Here is an 18,845-nt window from a genome sequence, read left to right on the forward strand (position 1 = left end):
ATGGTGTAGTGGCTAGCTGAAACCCTGAAGCAGGACCAGGAGGAGGGAGTCATTGAAAAGGAATCTAGCCAAAAAAGGCAAGGTGCATGATGTTAAAGGACCAGCAAAATCATAGAATCATAAAATGGTTTGGGTTGGAACGGACCTTAAAGATCATCTAGTTCCAACCCCCTGCCATGGGCAGGGACACTTTCCACTAGACCAGGTTGCTCAAAGCTCAAAATGGGCAGTAATTACACCCAAATCCAGGAATGGTCACTCAGAACAATCTGATTACTTCAGGGATTTACCAGAAAAAGGATTGCTATTGCTTCATGGTAGCCTACAAAACCCAAGAAACTCCAACTACTTTCATGTTGAAGTCTGTCTTTTGGTTTGTAAGTCTTCCCAGATATTTACCATTTGGGATTATCATGAATTCGGTATCATGAATCACAAGTTCATTCATGCACATGCATTCATTTAAGAGACAACATGACCCCTTACACTGTGTGCTAATAGCACCATGACTGATGATGCCCTCTACTTACATTTTCCTTGGTTATGGGACTGAACACTCACACAGAAAGCATGTTGCCCAAGGTAGTTCAGTGTATGCGTGCTTGGGTGCAGGCACAGAGAGGGGACTTAGTTGCTTCTCTTTCTGGTCTTAGGAAAGTCACAGAACAAACAAGCACCAAATCCTAATTTGTACTAAGACATTTTCGTCTGTTTCTTCCAGTTACACTTTCAATCTATGCTGTTGCCATGCTAATTTTACTGCCAAGCAAGGAAGGTGTTACAGGGAAAAAAGATCCAATACCTACACCATCATGAAGGCTATTTTTCCTTGTCTAATGAAGCTGAACAGGTAGGATGCCCTATTGCCTTCCCAAGAGAGAGGAAGAATTGTTCAGGACGCAGGAGCAGGGAAGGAACACACACCTGTGGCAGAGGTTTGCCTTTCGGGACCCTTTATTCAACCTGGGCCATTAAGGAGATTTTAAGACTGGGTGAAGAGGCTTCTCCTATCATATCTGTACTTGGAAGGAGATACCAATTCGGAGATTAGTGTTTAAATTAATGATATTAGCAACTATAGCCTGTAGTTGATATGACTAAGAAACAGACACATGCTAAAAGGTAAACGCAAGCCTGCTCAGGAACCCAAATAAGCTGGGCAAAGAAAGACTTGCTTGAAAGAGCAGTCTTACATGGCCCCAAGATAACGGCCTTTGGGCAATATGTAGAGAATATGGGAAGGAGAAGAGAGAATGCTAGCTAACGGTCACATGTGTTACCTTCCTCCCAGTTTCTACTGTCTGAATCCTCCTGTGCTGAAGAGAGAGGTCTTTTGCACAGTCTTACAAAAATAGAACTGCAAAAGTTATCTGAATGTACCATAAAGTACCATAAACGTCTATTAAACCACTCAAGTATCGCCCTGTGGTCTTTGGGTCTAGAAGTGTAATAAAAGCCTTTGACAAAGGGCTAGTGAATAACATCCCTGGGCTAACACCACTGCCTACTACTGAGACAGGACAGATATCAACTGGAGCATGTTAAAACCACATTTTTTTGAAAGCAAATAATTGGCTCTGCAGTAGCTTTGAAAGTATTCGACATGTGCAACCTGTGCTTCAGAGAAACCTGTGCACTGTTAAAAGACATTGATACTGGGGGTATGGAGGCAAGTGTGCCCAAAGAACCTTCACAGAATGAAAGGCAGAGAAGCTACAGGAAAATATATAAGTAGGATATGACAAAGAATTAAGGGCAAAGGAATTCATAGGAAAGAGAAAGGGAAGTACAGGCAGTCAGAGGCAGGGGGCTGATGGAAAAAACCAGGGGCCTAGGGTAAATGCCTACAGAACCCTTCTTCTAATCTGTTCTTGTTTTCAGACATAAGACTTTCAATATTTATCTTGGGTATAACCGTCCCTCTCTGGCACCTAGCATTTGCGGGGGGGGTGTCTGTTTTTATTTGAGATAAATTTAAACTCAGCAGAACTGACAAATGGTACCTAGTAAGATCAATGTCCCAGTGAGCTAAGTAAAATGCACATAATTCCTCACTTCAGACACTGCCTTATGGATACACTCACATGTTTGGGTAAAAGGAAAAAAATACTTTTCAGTAGAACTTGACAGGCCAAGTTCTGGAGCTCAGCTTAGCACTTAAGTAAACACTCAAGACTTTCAAAAAGGTGTTCAGTATATCTTAAGAGATACTTTTTAAAAATGAGCCAAAAAAAGTCACTTTGAATCTGTAAATCCTTTGAAAGTCTGGCCCCTGACTGCACTTAACTGTTGGCTCCTAACTGACCTATCCAAAATACTCCAATACATTTTTGTTGTTGTTCACAAAAACAAACATCAAACAAACAAAAAAAAAACAACCCCAAAACATGAAAATAAGAGATTACAGTCCAGAGCAATCTTAGCTTATCAAGCACAGTCTTGAAAACACTTGCATGAACTTATATTTAGTCCCTAACATTGAGCTAAAAAAAAAATTAAAGCCACAGTACTGTTACAATCAATGCTGTATTGAGGATGTAAGGATGTAAGGAGGATGAGAGAATTACCTATTGCTGCACAAGTAGAAATGAAACCTTGTAATCCTGTTTGCATTCAATATTACTGACATACAAAAGAAACCATTTTATGTCAATTTATCTCCAACTCATTGTCAGCCTCATGATTAAGACGACTAATCAGATTTAAAGTTTTTATATATATACATATATAAAAGAATATACAAAACTTAAAGAAATAGAAGACATAAGTTTCCTCAGAGAAAATCAATTAAAGGCAGACACTCCAAGGCATTCAGATACTGTTTCAAGCTGGCAGCATTTTATAGGGTAAATTTTTCTATTTTCTATAGATGTTTCTATTTTCACTGTCAAACAGAAAGAGGGGAAATTGTTGCAGGGCACCTCTTCATCCCTTCTAACAAATCTCTCTTTGTCTCAAAGAATACTGCATCCAGCTGGTAACTAAAAGCTGGAATTACCATTTATTCACTACCAATTTATCCTTCAGCTTCACTCACCAGAAATGGCATCAAACCTGCTGTTTTCTTTGGTAGGCATCTGCATTCCTGTTAAGGTACCAAAGCCAAGCAGTTTTGCCTCAGCCCTTGAGTTTTGCAATACTGAAGGGGCCCTCTGGGAAAACAAGTGTTTAACTACATGAGAGGGCACCTCCCTATTGAATAGCTATTTACTTTGGGTTGAAGAGGAGAAAAAATTTCAATACAAGTCAAACATCCCATCTAATCACATGACATGGGTGCATACCAGAATGTTGGTTATTGCCTACCTGGAAACACTTCTCAGATACTTTCCTTTATGAAAATAAAAAGAGCAGGAGCAAACCAGTTTATAAATATTTGGCAATTTTTGACTAATCGGTGCTGATTACAGTTACAGAAGGTTAGAAAATTTGTAAAGCAACACTCTCAAGATAGAGGAATTTGGATTCACTCAGCCCTACCCTATTTGGCTTGAATTAAAAACATCCTTTTGTTTTCAAAGTTGTTTCTTTTCTAATTATCAAACACTGTTAAGCAAGCAAACCCACTTTGCTAGGAAACAAACAGTGAGGTTCTATTGAGAAAGATACTTAAGTCCTTGCCTTGCAAAGACTTGCTGAAAGTCCTTCTCTTGTCATTTTAAGCAATTTCTAACATGCGAGCATGTTCTTTTCTTTCCACAGACTGTAGAGCTGGCAGACAAAAGAGTGCGGAGGGATTTAGTGGTTGTTAAAATAAGTGAAACGTCTTAAAATGGAACGCTGAACAAGAACCAGGTGCACTTCTGTTGCCAATCCACTGAATTCAGTCAAACTACAACAAATGCTATTTTGGCCAACTATAACCTTTGATGCTTACCAGTTTTCTTTGTTAAAAAAACCAAACCAAACCAAAAAAATCCCGCATCTCGACTAACTGAATGCTGCACATGCAAATGGCAGTATAGCATCCCACCCACACACATCCCACAGTCATCGTCTTGAGACAGTTGTTCCTTCACGGTAGATCATTCTCTCTCTAGAACAATCTTAGCGTGCTATCAGGATAATTAGAATAAACCTGAGATAAAGCAGCCACAGAGAGTGCAAAAGGAACAGCAGCAGTCATCTTTTCTTCCAATTATTCACCTTCTCTATCAAAACGAGTTTGTGCTCTTTGGCAATATATTTAATTTTCATTTTAACATCTCTGATTTTATTTTCAGAACACCTCAGAGCCTAGGCTTGTACCAGGATCCGCCAGTGGGTTCCACACAAACTGATGGTTCCTATCCAAACGGAAGCTTGCATTTTCAGCAGGAGGGAAGTGTTTGTTTTAACAACACTATCTCTTACTCAATACGCCAAGTAATAATCCTGAAAATTATCACTGAGAACTAAAAAAAACCACCTCAACAAAAGACAAGTCAAACCTTTTCCATTTACCTCTTCCCTCTGGTCGGGGGTGGGGGGCTTTTCCAAAACTAGTTGTCATTTGGTATTTGAGAGAGAGAGAAATATTAGTAAGTATAAAGCATATGAAAAGTTTTTCAGGAAGTCGGAAGGGATTACTTGTTTCTTTCAACTTTCTGTTCCCATAGAAAACACTTCATCCTCATTTATCACTACTCCCCCTCTCCTTGCCCCAAATGCCATTAATTACAAGCAGTAATTGTTTTTACTCGTTTTTAATGATAGCAGTAGCTACTAAGCCCACATTAGTTTAGTCCATCACTTCTCTTCAAACAACTCCCAAAATATTATCATGAACAATCCCAATCCCCAAATTGGTCTAAATATAAAGGAGACGTGTATGACCTCAGCAACTGAGAGGAAAACAGCCAAGTGTGGCTGAAAGTATGCGAGCTACAATATCCAAGTTACAAACTGAAAAACATGATTATTAAGGGGAATTGGGATACATTTAAATCTCTTGACATAACAGAAAATACTACTCATTTGTGGCCACAGGTTGTATATCTTTGTGGTCAACTTGCTATTTTGCAGCAAATGAGCAACCTTTTGTAAATCCATACACATCTATTGTATGGTAAGTGATGCCTTAAGGCAAAAAAAAAAAAAAAGTACTCGGCAAGATCAAGAGCCATTTCTGTTCCTTCCTGCCCACAACACACACACAAGACTTGATGAGTACCATGACTTTAAAACCACAAGGAAACCAATGGCAACTGTCTCAGACTTCTACATGGCAGTAGGAAGACCTTCTGCTTCTTGTGGTTCCAAATCTGATGCTTGACTGCATGCAGTGTAACAGAAATCTCTGTGCTAAGGTACTGCTCGAGGAGGAGGAAATCCGATACAAACTTAGAATTAGAAACTTAATAAAATCTTCAGTCTGTTATGGAGGACGATTAGTGCAATGCACAAGAAACACTTCCCATGGAATTGAAAGAGAAACAGCATTTATGAGAAGAAATTAAAATCACTTACTGCTTTACATTTGTCAAAATTCCTATACTGTTAAGAAGGAGGGATAAGGAACTAAATCCAGGGAGCAAACTGTCCAAAGCCTGGCTATATTCAACACAAACGTACACAACCTTACTACCATCAAAGGGTTCAAGATCATTTAAAAGGCAATTGCTTCTGTCTGCAATACTGTATCATGCCAACAAACCAAGATACTTCGGGTACATTTTGTTTTTATCATGTCCTTTCATCTTTTGTTCTTTTGGTAACAAGGCCAAAGAGGTGTAGGATTTCAAAAGAGACATACTGCTTTCTTGTTCACTTCTAATTTTCCATTTTAACACATCAGCTTGGAAATGGCTATACTGCACACAGTATACCTACAAAGCAAATCCTGTTCATTTCACAAAGCTCTGCTGTAGCCTTCCTGGCCACCTTGATCTGGAATTTCATAGGTAGGCATTTTTGAAATGAACAAAGAGGCATATAACTGTAATACAGGAATCATCTGTCACACCCACATCTCATATTATTCCTATCGAAATTCCTGTGGGAAAACAGGTATAAGTCAAACTGTGAAGACCGGTTCCCACATTAGGCTAGGAGTTTAACTTAACATGGAGTAAATCTGAAACAGGCACTCTTTATGAGACTTCCCCTCATCTTAAACATACCACCACCGTTATGCAGACTTTCACATGCACCACATCTTGTACCTTCATCTTTTCTGAGGTACAGAAAAGATTTTCTCTCTGCCTTCAGGATTGTAGCTAAAGGCTTCAGACTCTAAGGTTTTTGACTTTGCTCACTTTCTGGATGTGAAATCAGCATCTCCTCTTAGTGGTCTCTCACCTGTGGTGAAAACTAGGACTCAATACATCTTTTTAATGCAAAAGCATGATATTGAACTGCTGTAACAAACCATAAGAGAAGTCTGTCCTGGTGTTTATAAATCCTACGTAGAAGGAAGACCTAAAGCAAGCTACGTTTACCTCAAGCAGCAGACTAAGCTTACCTTTGTTTTGAGTGCAGATCTCTTTAAGAGAAAAATCTAGCTGTCCCCTGTGTATGTGCTTTAGCCCCTCCTGATCTTTTGCCCAGCCAATGCAGAGACAAATGCTCTGTCTGCAATTTGGTTGAGCATCATAGGGTAACACCCTGCCTCTTAAATGCTTGCTTGAGAAAAAGAGTATCTGGATACATCTCATGTTCTTATGGTATATTCTCTGGCTTCAACTCTAGTGATTTCTCTGCAGATTCACAATAAGCTCAATATCTATGCTAACACATCATACTTATGTTGTATCACAGGTAATTAAAAATATATCATGCACACAAATTACACACAAAAGCCTATTAAGTGGCACATATGACTTCTGAACATCAGGGAAACAAGCTAATTGTACTTGTGAACGGTCTGTGATCAAGTCTTCTACAAGACACGAGCAGCATACGGTTCTGTATCTTCCAACAGTGTGCTGCCTACACATTTATCTCTGCTTTTAATTTCCTGTATCTACAATGCAATGCATAAGGATGGGAAGGTCAAATCCATCTATCCAATCAATCTTAGCAATTAAAAAATATTTGACATCAGTGCATTGCTTGCTGAGGGCTATATATATACAAAGGAGGGGGAAAAGGATGGGGGGAAAAAAGGAAGCAAATGATATGGAAACATCCTGGGTAGAAATTGAGACATCTTCTTCAGCCAAGATTCAGTCTCTCTGATGTTACTCCTTCTAAAAGGCACTGCACAGTCTTATCCAACTATTAAGCCTCTGATGACTCCCTAAGGAGTGCTCTGCCTGCCCCATGTAATGATGCCAAATGACTGTTCTCTTCCCCCCCACACACCCGCTCTATTTTCCCCTAGTTCTCTGCAGATTGAAGTCTGCTGTGGATCAGGAAATACTCCTGTACAAGAGTGATACAGTGGAAAAAAGTCACAGCTCCCAGTCAATGCTTCTGCCCCTAAAACCCTCACCAATGTAGTCATTAGATGGTCAATGCTGAATTCAGATTACAAAAATCAATGTAAACTGAGCCTAGAGAGTGGCTAATTAAGTATTCTAGCTCTACCTCTCTCTAATTTCATAACAGGAAAGTTGTAAAAACAAGAACTTTGGCATCCATTTAATAACTTCTCTCATGTTTTTACTTGCAGCATGTCAGGCTTGCATGTGCACTGAGGTGTGCAGACACCGGTGTGACATTCTGAGTCCTTACAGGAAAACTATATCCATTAAAAGCACAACATTCACTCAAGCAAAGCATTGGGAAAGCATCCACACTGGAGTCAGAATCTGAAGGCAGCTACTGGAGGCTTTCAACTCCTGCATATATCAGCAGATTACAGAAGAAAAATCTAAGAAATAAAAGGGCAATTTGGAAACAGGTAAATCTATGAGGGGAAATATGCAATACGCACATCCTTTGCTGTTTGTTTATCCGTAAATTTACAGTCTAGTGCACCTCTTGCAACACTCCAAATAACATAGTAAGCACTGAAGGCTACAAACTCACCACATCATTTTGTTGTTCTTAAAATTCTATATTAGGATTCCAACTAGAAGCTTTAGAACAAAAAATTTTTTGAGCAAATTTACAAACAATAAAGTAACTCGTATCAACCAGTTGTGTCTCAGTCCAATTCAGTGCATTAAGAAGAATCTCTCAAACAACTACTACAGCTTTCTTTCCATTAGAGCCACTAAAGCTAAATAGGGAAGGACAGACAGCTACTTAACACATCAGTGAAGTGGCATTAGGTTCAAGCAAATAAGCTCTCCTTCCGCCCTTGCAAAGGCTCTGGCACAGTTGCGAAAGGTTTTGCCTTGGTCTCATGTGATCGAATTACTCACCTTCCCCATCAGGGCTCATATTTTCGTAGGAATCCCAGCGTATTAGTGGGTCTGAGGTATTGTAATCAACTATGACTCCATGATCATTCTGAAGGTGTTCACATCCTAAAAAATAAACATCTGTTTGAGACCAAAAATTATCATAGCCACATTTGTAATGATATACACGCACAGATGCATGTGGCCTTCTGACAGAAGTTTGCTCCCCAAACTGCAATACCATATTCTGAAATGTGACAAGCAGCAATAGGGGAAGAAAGGTTATCTAAACCAGCTAAAAAAAGCTTAATTTATGTTTCATTACAAGCAGAGAATTTTATCTTGAGCTTCTTGATTATGATGTAGCTCTGATAACTTGCATCAGCCCCTAAACACAACTAACACAGATGATCCACCCAGCCCTATAGTTAGGCACGATAAAACAAATAGCTTTTTGGAATGAAACCACAAGTATCTATAAAGAGATGGTACTAAAGGAATGATAAAGACAGACACTGTTACAGATTATCATTCCGATACCAGAGCAACTTACCACTAAAGATGAATAGGGAGAGCTGAAAGCTGCCGCTCCGTGTCCCTCCCAGTTTCCCCACGGTGCCAACTACACCGTTTGCATCCCCTCTCCAGGCTCCTGGCAGACCCCGAGACTGGGCAGCTCGCCTTCAATGTGTTTGGCTGCACTTAAGTACGCTCTGCCAAACATACCTGGAATTTTCAGCAGTAACCCACGTTTTTGTGCCCTTAATGAGGCATAAGATAATATTCAGCTTTTAAATGTATACTGTGAGGAATTTAGGTGTGGCCCAGTGATTCAAAAGCAAAGCACAGGCATCAAGAACTCATGACCTTGGACTTGGCTTTGACACTGATACAAATCAAATCTGCTTTCTGCCTTTGCTCCTCTAGCGAACAAAGAAATCCTCAGTTATCAACTCTTCGGCTGTGTCTGTAGAAGCAAGTCCTACTGTAAATTGTTCTAAAGTAGCAGAGTGTTATGCACACGCTGTGACTTTCAAAACAAGGATAGTTAAAATTAGAAGGACAAGAATGCTATGGTCCTGTACCTTTTTATGCAGACAGGAAAAAGCCGTCTGTAGAGAGTTTCTGTGATGATGTTTGTCACAAGGCAAATTTATGGAGTTTGTTACCTAAACATTTAGGTATCTCATCCTCTTGGCAAGTGTATTCTTTCTTAAAAACTGTATCACAGTCAGTTATTTTCTAGAATACTGTGTCCAGTTTCGAGCTACACAATAGGAGAAAGATATGAATAAAGCAAAGCAAGTTCAGGGGAGGGCGACCAGGGTGGTCAGGATTGAAGGACTTGCCCTGTGAGGAAAGGCTGAGGGACCAGGGCTGCTTCAGTCTGGAGATGAGATGGTCTTGGGGGGGAACCTGACAGCAGCCCCCCCAAGGCCATGGGGCAGACAGAGCCAGGTGGGAGCAAGGTGGAAGGACAACAAGCAACAGGCATAAGTTGAATCTAGAGAAGGTTAGAGTCAATATAAGGAAAAAATAAATCCACTGTGAGGACAGTCGGACATTGGAACAGTCTGCCCACTGAGGTTGTGAAGTCTCCATCCTTGGAGGTTTTCAAGATTTGACTGGACAGAGCTCTGGGCAATCTGGTCCGATCTCAGAGATGACCCTGCTTTCAGCAGGAGGATGGACTAGAGATACCCTGCATTTATTCTATGATTCTATAACATTTTCAGATATGGAAAAGTCATTTTGCAGAAATTGTAAATAAGTATTTCAAGGTGAACTCTTCTTCCTAGCCAATTAATCCTCTAGATAGCAATTGAATACAAATTTCCAGTTACTTAGAACCTTACTTTGCAACAACTTGGAGCCTGCTAAAAAACACACCTCTGATTTGCCTTCTAAGGAAGGGAGACTTGAAAAAATTTTGATCCTTTTTCAGGCATGTCAGCTGGCCTCTCTTCATGCATTTACTATCCAGAAATGTTTAGAACAAGCTAGACAAATTTATTTATAAAACTGTTTTTCTTATATGGCTTTCCAACAGGGCAAGTGAGATCTTCGTGTTCAGCTGGACAGAATCCAACTTCTTACTGGCTGCTACTACAAGTTTCTAAGTGATCAAACTGGTGGGGAAAAAAAAAAGGAAAACATGCAATTCACAGGACACTGAATGGGAATATGTATGAGACAGTTAAGAATATTTGGTTTTCATTCAGTCTCAGGCAGAATCCATACTTTTTGGGACACCATAAAATGAGTAAGAACACATCCATTAACAGAATTAAACTGCACTATTTCTTATTGCAGGTCATAATTATCTATGATCTTAGACATATTACAATAGAATTCTGGAGGCATACAGGATAAACCCTACGAGTCCACTTCAGAGCAGAAGCATTTTCAACAAAACTATAGCTATATCCCTTTACACTAAAATGAAGACAGTCCAGACTTCACCACTGCAAACATAATCAGTTATGACAACATCTAAACAAGATTATTGGATAGGGCACTGCTGTCCCTTATGCCGGGCCAAGCTACCTATACTATGTATGTTTTACACTGATTCACAAATGTTTTCTACTAGTCATCAGCAACTGTTCTGGTATAGTTTTAAAACAAAATCTGATCGCTCCTGCTGATGTAAATGCAGAGTTTTCATTAAATTTTTCAAATTTAAACCAGTAACTCTATTACATATTTTAACAGTAAAGTTGAACTTCAGATCTTCTACAAAAGAAGTGGAATAAAAAAAGGAAAAAAGGAGTTTTTAAAAAGATACATATTTCAGTGTGGTTTATTTTCAAACTAATCATATTTTTCCTTCTGTATACTCACCTTGAATTTTCTCTGGAGTTCCTGAAAACACTAATTCCACTTTGCCGTAATCAGGGAAACGGTCATCTGAAAACAAAGGATAGTATTTCAGCAAGCTATCTCCCAGGAAAGGACTTCCAAGGCACTCGGAAATCAGGATTCTCTATAGCTATTAATACACGTACCCTCGTCACTCTTCCGTTCTCACTTGCAATTTAGCAATTTGCTTCTAAAAGAGCCACATTCTTTGCCCCACACATTCTTCAGAAAAGCCCACATAAGCATCAGTTGGAGTTTTGTTTACTTCCAAGAACAGTCAAAAGCAGAAGAGATGTACAGTTCCCAAACCTCTCTCTAGATAGACATGGCTGCCTTTGGTTTTAAAGGAGAACACACCCAGGAGCAAACTAAAATTGTTCCCTATATTGGCTAAACTGCAATACTTGACCACAAAACTTTTGTGTAGCCACATGTTGCAGGAAAATATGTTTGATTTTAGTTTGCTACTAACGTAGGGCGAGGGAGTCGCAATCCTGCATATAAATATAAAACTGAAGTAATAATACGAAGACTAGCACAACATGTTTTTAAATGTGTCTCAAAACTTTGCCTCCATTTTTGGATATTCTGAAGCATATTAAAAGATCCCCATACTCAAGCAGACTAGGTCACAAACACAGTATCGGACTTTGTGACTCTCTTCATCAGCCAAAAAAGGGATTGGCTTAGGTCATCATATTTCCTGTAATGGTGACTAACAGAGTCACCATTTTAAACCAATGTCTGTTGTTTTTACAGATGTGAGAGGGGGTGATAAGGACTATGTAAGAGTATCTGAATTATTCTGACAGGTTAACTCGCTTGAAGAGCTTTTCTTCTCGTTAGGGGTTTACCTGTGTTACATGCTATGAGTTAACTAACACAAAGCAGTCTCCCTTTCCCTAAAAATAGGGATGGAAAAAAACCCCCAAGAATCCTTTTGAAAACAGGTCCTGAAGATGATCATCACATGCACAGGCACACACATGCACCCCTGCACACATACGCATCCAACCGACCACAGAAGGCAAGTACCTTTGTTGGCATTGTCCAAATCCTCTTTGCCAAACACCAGGCCATGTCCTTGAATAGCTCCAGTGTGAAACTGAAGGCGAAAAACCACATCACGAGTAGCTGACCGGTATTTTTTGTGATAACACTTCAGCTAGGAAGAGAGAGAGAGAGAGAAGCATGTCAGGAAGTAATTTCTTACAAATCCGAACAAACGTGTGTATATGCGTTAGTTGCTAAGTAAAGCAGCCACAGCGCAATTTACTGCAGACACCTCTGATGTTGTAACAAGCAGAGTATGCGTTATTCAATCCTTTAAAATTATACAGGCCCAAGGCAAGATACTTCTGGATGTGTAAAAATAATAATTACTATTTTCATCACTATCAGTCACCAATCAGTAGATTATGATTCAGAATCACAACATTTGTCAGTACAATGTTGGAATGCTGACTTGTATCCATACTTCTTCACGGTACCCAATTAATGTAAAACTGACTTACAGCACACCCATTTCAAAATAACTGAAGAATATACAGAGTTTTTAGAAGCAAGCCTGCAAGCTGATTACATCTATTTTAGGACTTTTTAAAAACCTACTCTAGTGATGATAGGATCTTGTTTTATGTTACTGTGGGAAGTTGGTAGTATTTTTGACACCTTGTCTAGAACAACACAGAACTCTGTAAAAATAACACCTAGTATGAATTTCAGCAGCTAAAGGCGAACACAATACACCTACTCTCTAACACCACCTTCTCTGAGACTAGACCTATGGATATTTTGCCTACCAATTCTCTGAGTCAACTGTAATACAAAGCCACTCAGCATTCTTATAGGAATACATAAAAATTTTGGTAACCTTAGTCACAGGACTGAAAATTTTATATTATCCTGATGATATCAGGATTTTATGATAAAGCAGATGTTACTGAAATGCATTAAAAAACCCAACAAAAATCACCTTTTTAAAGGCAGACTGAGAAAAGCATTCTAGACAGAAAATACTGAGTAACTGAAGAGCAGTTATTCAAACTGAAGTAATACAAGAAAGATGCAGGGGTTTAAGAGGGATGCTTCTGAAAGTCAGGATTAAAACACAGTTAGGAAATTCTCCTCTCTACGGGATTTGAAAAATCTAACATAAGCTGTTGCTCTTTACCTTTCATTATAGTAACCTCATGATGTCTTAAATTCCAGAAGTTAATCAGCCCTGACCATATACACAGCACATAGGACAACTTCTGAAATATTTCAGCCCATATACCACAGATGGGTTTTTTCAGGTATTCTCTACGCAAACCACATATTCCTAACTCTTTATAAAGGCTGAGAGATTCTCTATGCAAGTAAGCATTATTTCATCTGAAAATGAAGATTTGGGGTTGTTTCTGTTTTTTAAAAGAGAATCCCCTACAGCATAGTGGTAATACCAGGTAAAATAATATTTGCTTCTCGTTTTAAACAGTGCTTTACACCCACTAAAACTAACACAGTGTACAAACCCCTAGTTATTGAAGGGATCTATTTCCTTTTAGTCCAATCACAACTACCAGCATCATTACACTAGAACCACGGCCATAAGTCAGTGCCTTAAATTACCGAAATATAAGGTAGGGGGAACAGACTGCTTGACTCAAGAGTAAATGCTCATTCTCCACTATGCCCAGCAGCTCTATGTAAACGCAAAACACCATCATAAAGGATGAAACCTGCAAGTTTGCCTGGAAGTGAAAAATGGACAGAAAGGGGATTAAGAGAGCCCCTGATGAGAGATATTAGAATTAACCTGCTCCAAAATGTATAACTGGCCTGAAAATAACTGTGATAAGTCTTTTCAAGCTTCTTTTTGCTCACATAATATAATTAAATAGAATTAAGAGCCTCTTTAAGGTTATGTATGTTCCTCCACAATTTTGCTTTAAAAACATTAACTTCTTTAGCTGTTTAAACAATCACATTATTTTTACATGTGGATCATAGATGAGAGTTCCTGAAGATGCAGAAGACTAAATACCTGAACAATACATTTTATCCTCCAACTTGTCAAGAGTTCTGGCTTCGCACAGTTGCTGGATTTACTCAGAATCTACTGAGTTTTGCATAACCGTGTTCATAAAAATGCTAAATCTGGGTCAGTTCAGATAACTACACAGTTCCTGCTTCTTTCTACTTTCTAATTCAACGTAACAGCCTTGAATAATTTTAACTCAGCGTATCCCGAACAACTTATTTATATAGAATTCTAATTGTTCATGAAAATCTGGCCTCTCTTACAACCAGTAACAGTGTACATCTATACCCAGGATACCAAAAAAATCTTTTTATGCTCAGTATACTTAATAAGCTTTCAATGAAGTCTGAGCTTAACTTTGAATTCAGACTACCTTCTGATGCCATATTCAGGAATTAATGCAACCACTGTAATATACTGGGAAATACCTATGTGCATTTACAGACGTCAGTGCAGCTTTCCAACAGCTGTGGCAGTGCCGTATCAACACATACTACTCACATTGCATTAACAAATTCTCTAAACCAAAGACAAGCAAGTGTATTATTTTTTTTTAAACCCATGCACTTCAAGTGGTTAAACCTTTTGGTGTTGGAGGCGGAACACCCTATAGATTTTTCTTTTTCCTGAAACCACTGATGCTTTTGCTTAGAAATAGTAAAAAAAAAAATTAACTGAAGTGAAGTCTTTGTTTAGGAAATACTATCATGCTGAATAAGATGCTGCCTTGCTCAGAAGAATTACCTCCAATAATAGCATGGGATTAATGTAGTTGATCTCTTTTAAAATGATGCAAGCATTACTGAAAGGTTATGTGCTCATTTTTCACGTTAAACACACATTTCAGAGACACTGAATTTGTCTCAGACCAATTTCTTTTGTGATCTATTCCATTTCCTTAGGCACCAACAGTCCTCCGATGAGTAACAAATCTTCCCGAATTTGAAACTGTCCCAAACCTCCAGAGTATACTAATTTGTAACAGTATATTTCAATTATTTTTCTCCATTTTTCAGTGAAAAAAGAAAGAACAATATACTAAGCTGAACAGGGAGGGGAAGTAGGAAAGTGAGAAGGAGGAAGGATAATAAAAAAGATTATTTTTAAAAAAAAAACAAACAGAATCTGATACCAAGGACCACTTACATGGAGGTCCAACATTTCTCAAAGTAGTACATAAAATAAAAAAACCATTCTGACGCCTACTAGCAATAGACCAGGAATACTTTCTGACAGTACTTCCCCCCACCATTCACTCCACATGTTCTTCTGGCCTCTTAGTTTAACAAATTGAAAGGCAACTACCTTTCTTTACTTTCTCTGTGCATAACTGTGTATGACAAGCAAGAGAGAAAGCAGAGAGATTTAAAATGATAGTGCTGCAATTCAATCATAGTTACACTTTGCACACAGGGAATTACACACGCTATATTAACCCGTATAGATTGCTTTCTAAATACTGCATGTGCTTGTAGAATCAGAAAGCTTTTATTTGGTATCACACCTTTTTGAGTCCCAAACCAATTCAGAATTAGTTAGGTATTTTCTTTACAGCATAGAGTTTTACGATTGTGCACGTTGCCTGCCAAGTTACAGGACAAGGGTATTTTAATGCCTAGCTACAAATACTCCCCAAAGCAATTTTTATAAAGAAAATAGCAACACAGGCCTTACTGTACTTGGTGATGCTATGAAATGGGAATGCTGAGAGCAATTGTTTCGGCTCCTAAAAACCTTCTAGTTTGAGTTTTATAGGAATTTTGATTCCTATAAAACTCAAGGTTGATGACTAAATAAACTTAATAACCTATTTTGTAGTATGTCTGCAACCATTTGCTCAATTTATTTTTTTTACAAGAACGCAAAACAGGTCAGAGACTGTAAACTAAATGGCACAGTACTAGATTTTCATTCCATACAATTAACTTACCATAATATCTCCCTTCAAAAGCTGGGCAGGGTCTATAGCAATGCAGATCCGGCTTTGATTTTCTGGCCCTATGCTACTTAACAGGAGAGAAAAGAAAAATAAAATTTACGGTTGAAAGAAACAAAAAACAAAAAAAAGAAAAGAAGACTATGTAATTCTGCAATTATGAGAATTAAAACCTGGATTCAAATGTAAAGGAAACTGCTTACAACTTACTATATTCCAGATGTATAAACTGGTTGCATAGCCTGGTATAACTTCAAAAAAGGCCGGCAAGCTGAAAAGAAGTCAAGAGAAAAGACTGTTTTGTAATTATTTTCCTTTATCTAAATATTACAACTAGGAAGCTTCACGCACATCCAGACTGAGCGAAGTGGCACACAAGTGGCATAATGTTGACTGTCAAAATAGCCGTCAAAGCAAAACTGGCTTTGACAGATTCATTTCCCCCCTCAAAGTGTTTGATTATATTTTATGAAAAAGTAATTTTTTCCTGATGTTCAGAGTAGTTCTGAATTGGGGAGGAAGGAATTTTAAAGGATTCCAGTAAGGAAAGAAAGACGGAACACTGCTCCTTATAAAATGTCTGTCTGCCTGCCTGCCCACTTTTTCTGCAGGAAAACAAAATTATTAAGGGGAAAAAAGAGAATGGCCAAAAAAACCCAAACCAAACCAAACCACCAAACCCCAGAACAAAATAAAAAGAATTTTCAAAATTAAACAAAATATTTGATCTACAGTTTTCTTTCAAAACTAGTGAGTCCCTTAAATTTCTTACTACAACAAACAATACCTTGTCTTTATCGAAGTAGTTGTTTTAGACATAAAACCAGATTAAACAACGAGAATGCAGCATTGCAAATTCATGCTGATGACATTTCAAAAGACGGGTGCTATTTAACTCTCAGATGATAAAAGTACAGTTACGCTCCTTTATCATACTCTAGCACAACATGTTGGTTTAGCATTTTAATTTTAAAGCCACTTATTATGGCAGGCCACCTTAGAAGCACACCATATCCAAATGGCTTTTCTACAGAAAATCCAATCTCAAAACAGAAAAGAGATTGTATTTCTGATTATGTTTATCTCCTAAGCAAGGAGGAAATTACTCTGAAACCTGACCAGGTTCTCAGCTCTTTTCCAGGGACTGGGATCACAACTGTTCAGAAACTAGGCAGACATGAATAGCATCAACTCTTCATTTAACAAAGGACAAGAATTTTATTTCACCTGCTGTAATTTTCACTCTTAGGATTCTCTTCTTCTGGTTCATGTTTTTCTGGAACATTTGGACTGCTATCGAGGAGCATCAACTCTACTTTGAGATTCACGCAGGCTTTCTAGAAAGCTCCAAAATGAAACAAGACTTTGAGCCTACACTTCGATAGGAAAAGTTAGGTACTTTACCTCCCCCAGCATCAAAGCTTGGGATGCCATGAAGGATAACATAGTGCAGGAAAAGAGGGGTTGCATTCATTTTCACAGATCCAGATAGAAGGCCACTTAAGAATTGCACGTATCTAAAAATACAAAGTTTATCTGAATTAGATAAAACCAGTAATGCAACCGTATCAGGGAAATACATTCTTTACACACTAATATTTCTAGGCCACGGGTACTGAATAATATTGTGACATTACACGCAACTCCAAAAGAATAATCTTCGCAAAACAGCATGAAAAGACACTTTAATTTACCACTTTATTAAATCCATGGCTGTTATGTGGCTATTGTTGATGTCTTCCTTTTAGTTATTTACATCACTGCTCTAAGCAAGAAAGAAACTAGCAGAGACAGTAAAGTCAATCATTTTGGTATATATTTCTAGTTCCAACTGAAGGTCTCAGTTGGCTTTCACAGCAGCATGACATGGGTCGCACTCCATCTACAGTGAAGCGCACTTCATTAAAACAAGAGCAAGAAGTGCCCTTGGTCAGAAAACTTAGCGTTAAGGCCAATGCAGGCAAATAACATCTTCATAACGAGAAGTGATCTCATTCAGTACCAAACAGAGGAAAACTAACAAAGCAACGAGAAAGTCGTCCTATTTCTGCTATTTAATACCCAGTTTGGTCACAAGCTCATGAGCAAGTACATGCAAGTGAACATCACTGCAGTGTGTGTTAAACAAATTCTTCCTATCTTCTTAAATAACCAAGGGAAATCGGTGTCCTTTAATTTCTCTACTGGCTTTGAGTCCCTTTTTCTTCCATGCCCATGACACGGCCTTCATTTAACTTCACTCTTAGGAATGTACAGGAAAAAGAATATCGCCTCTTTTTCCCCCTTTACACACAGATCAAATTAACTGATCCCTTACTGCATGCTGCCAGTAACACCACAACTAAAGACATCCTGCCCAACAACGACAGCTTTACTACCCCAGAACAGGGGTTCATAGAATCATAGAATCATTTTGGTTGGAAAAAACCTTCAAGATCATCAAGTCCAACCATTAACCATGCCCCCTAAACCATGCCCTGGAGTACCCTGTCCACTCGCTTTTTGAATACCTCCAGGGATGGTGACTCAACCACTTCCCTGGGCAGCCCATTCCAATGTTTGACAACCCTCTCAGTAAAAAAATTTTTCATAATATCTAACCTAAATCTCCCTTGCCTCAACTTGAGGCCATTTCCTCTTGTCCTATCTCCAGACACCTGACAGAAGAGACCAACACCCTCCTCACTACAATCCCCTTTCAGGCAGTTGTAGAGAGCGATAAGGTCTCCCCTCAGCCTCCTCTTTTCTAGAC

At 38.6% G+C, this 18,845-nt stretch overlaps 1 protein-coding gene across 9 annotated transcripts in view; it reads right to left on the bottom strand.

Annotated features, from left to right (window-relative positions):
* The window catches only part of TNS3 (tensin 3), a 242,930-nt gene that overhangs the window by 90,282 nt on the left and 133,803 nt on the right, over positions 1 to 18,845 (bottom strand). For 8 of the 9 annotated variants that reach the window (XM_052794721.1, XM_052794645.1, XM_052794483.1 and 5 more), the window contains 6 exons: positions 17,498 to 17,610; positions 16,304 to 16,364; positions 16,088 to 16,163; positions 12,168 to 12,297; positions 11,115 to 11,180; positions 8,292 to 8,396 (listed from right to left, as the gene is read on the bottom strand). In XM_052794721.1, coding sequence (XP_052650681.1) covers positions 8,292 to 8,396; positions 11,115 to 11,180; positions 12,168 to 12,297; positions 16,088 to 16,163; positions 16,304 to 16,364; positions 17,498 to 17,610 — 551 coding nt within the window. The remainder of the gene's footprint in view (positions 1 to 8,291; positions 8,397 to 11,114; positions 11,181 to 12,167; positions 12,298 to 16,087; positions 16,164 to 16,303; positions 16,365 to 17,497; positions 17,611 to 18,845) is intronic. The other variant, XM_052794572.1, reaches the window with a different exon arrangement.

The sequence above is a fragment of the Harpia harpyja genome, chromosome 1 (genome assembly GCF_026419915.1).
Source record: "Harpia harpyja isolate bHarHar1 chromosome 1, bHarHar1 primary haplotype, whole genome shotgun sequence".
NCBI classification, from domain to species: domain Eukaryota; kingdom Metazoa; phylum Chordata; class Aves; order Accipitriformes; family Accipitridae; genus Harpia; species Harpia harpyja.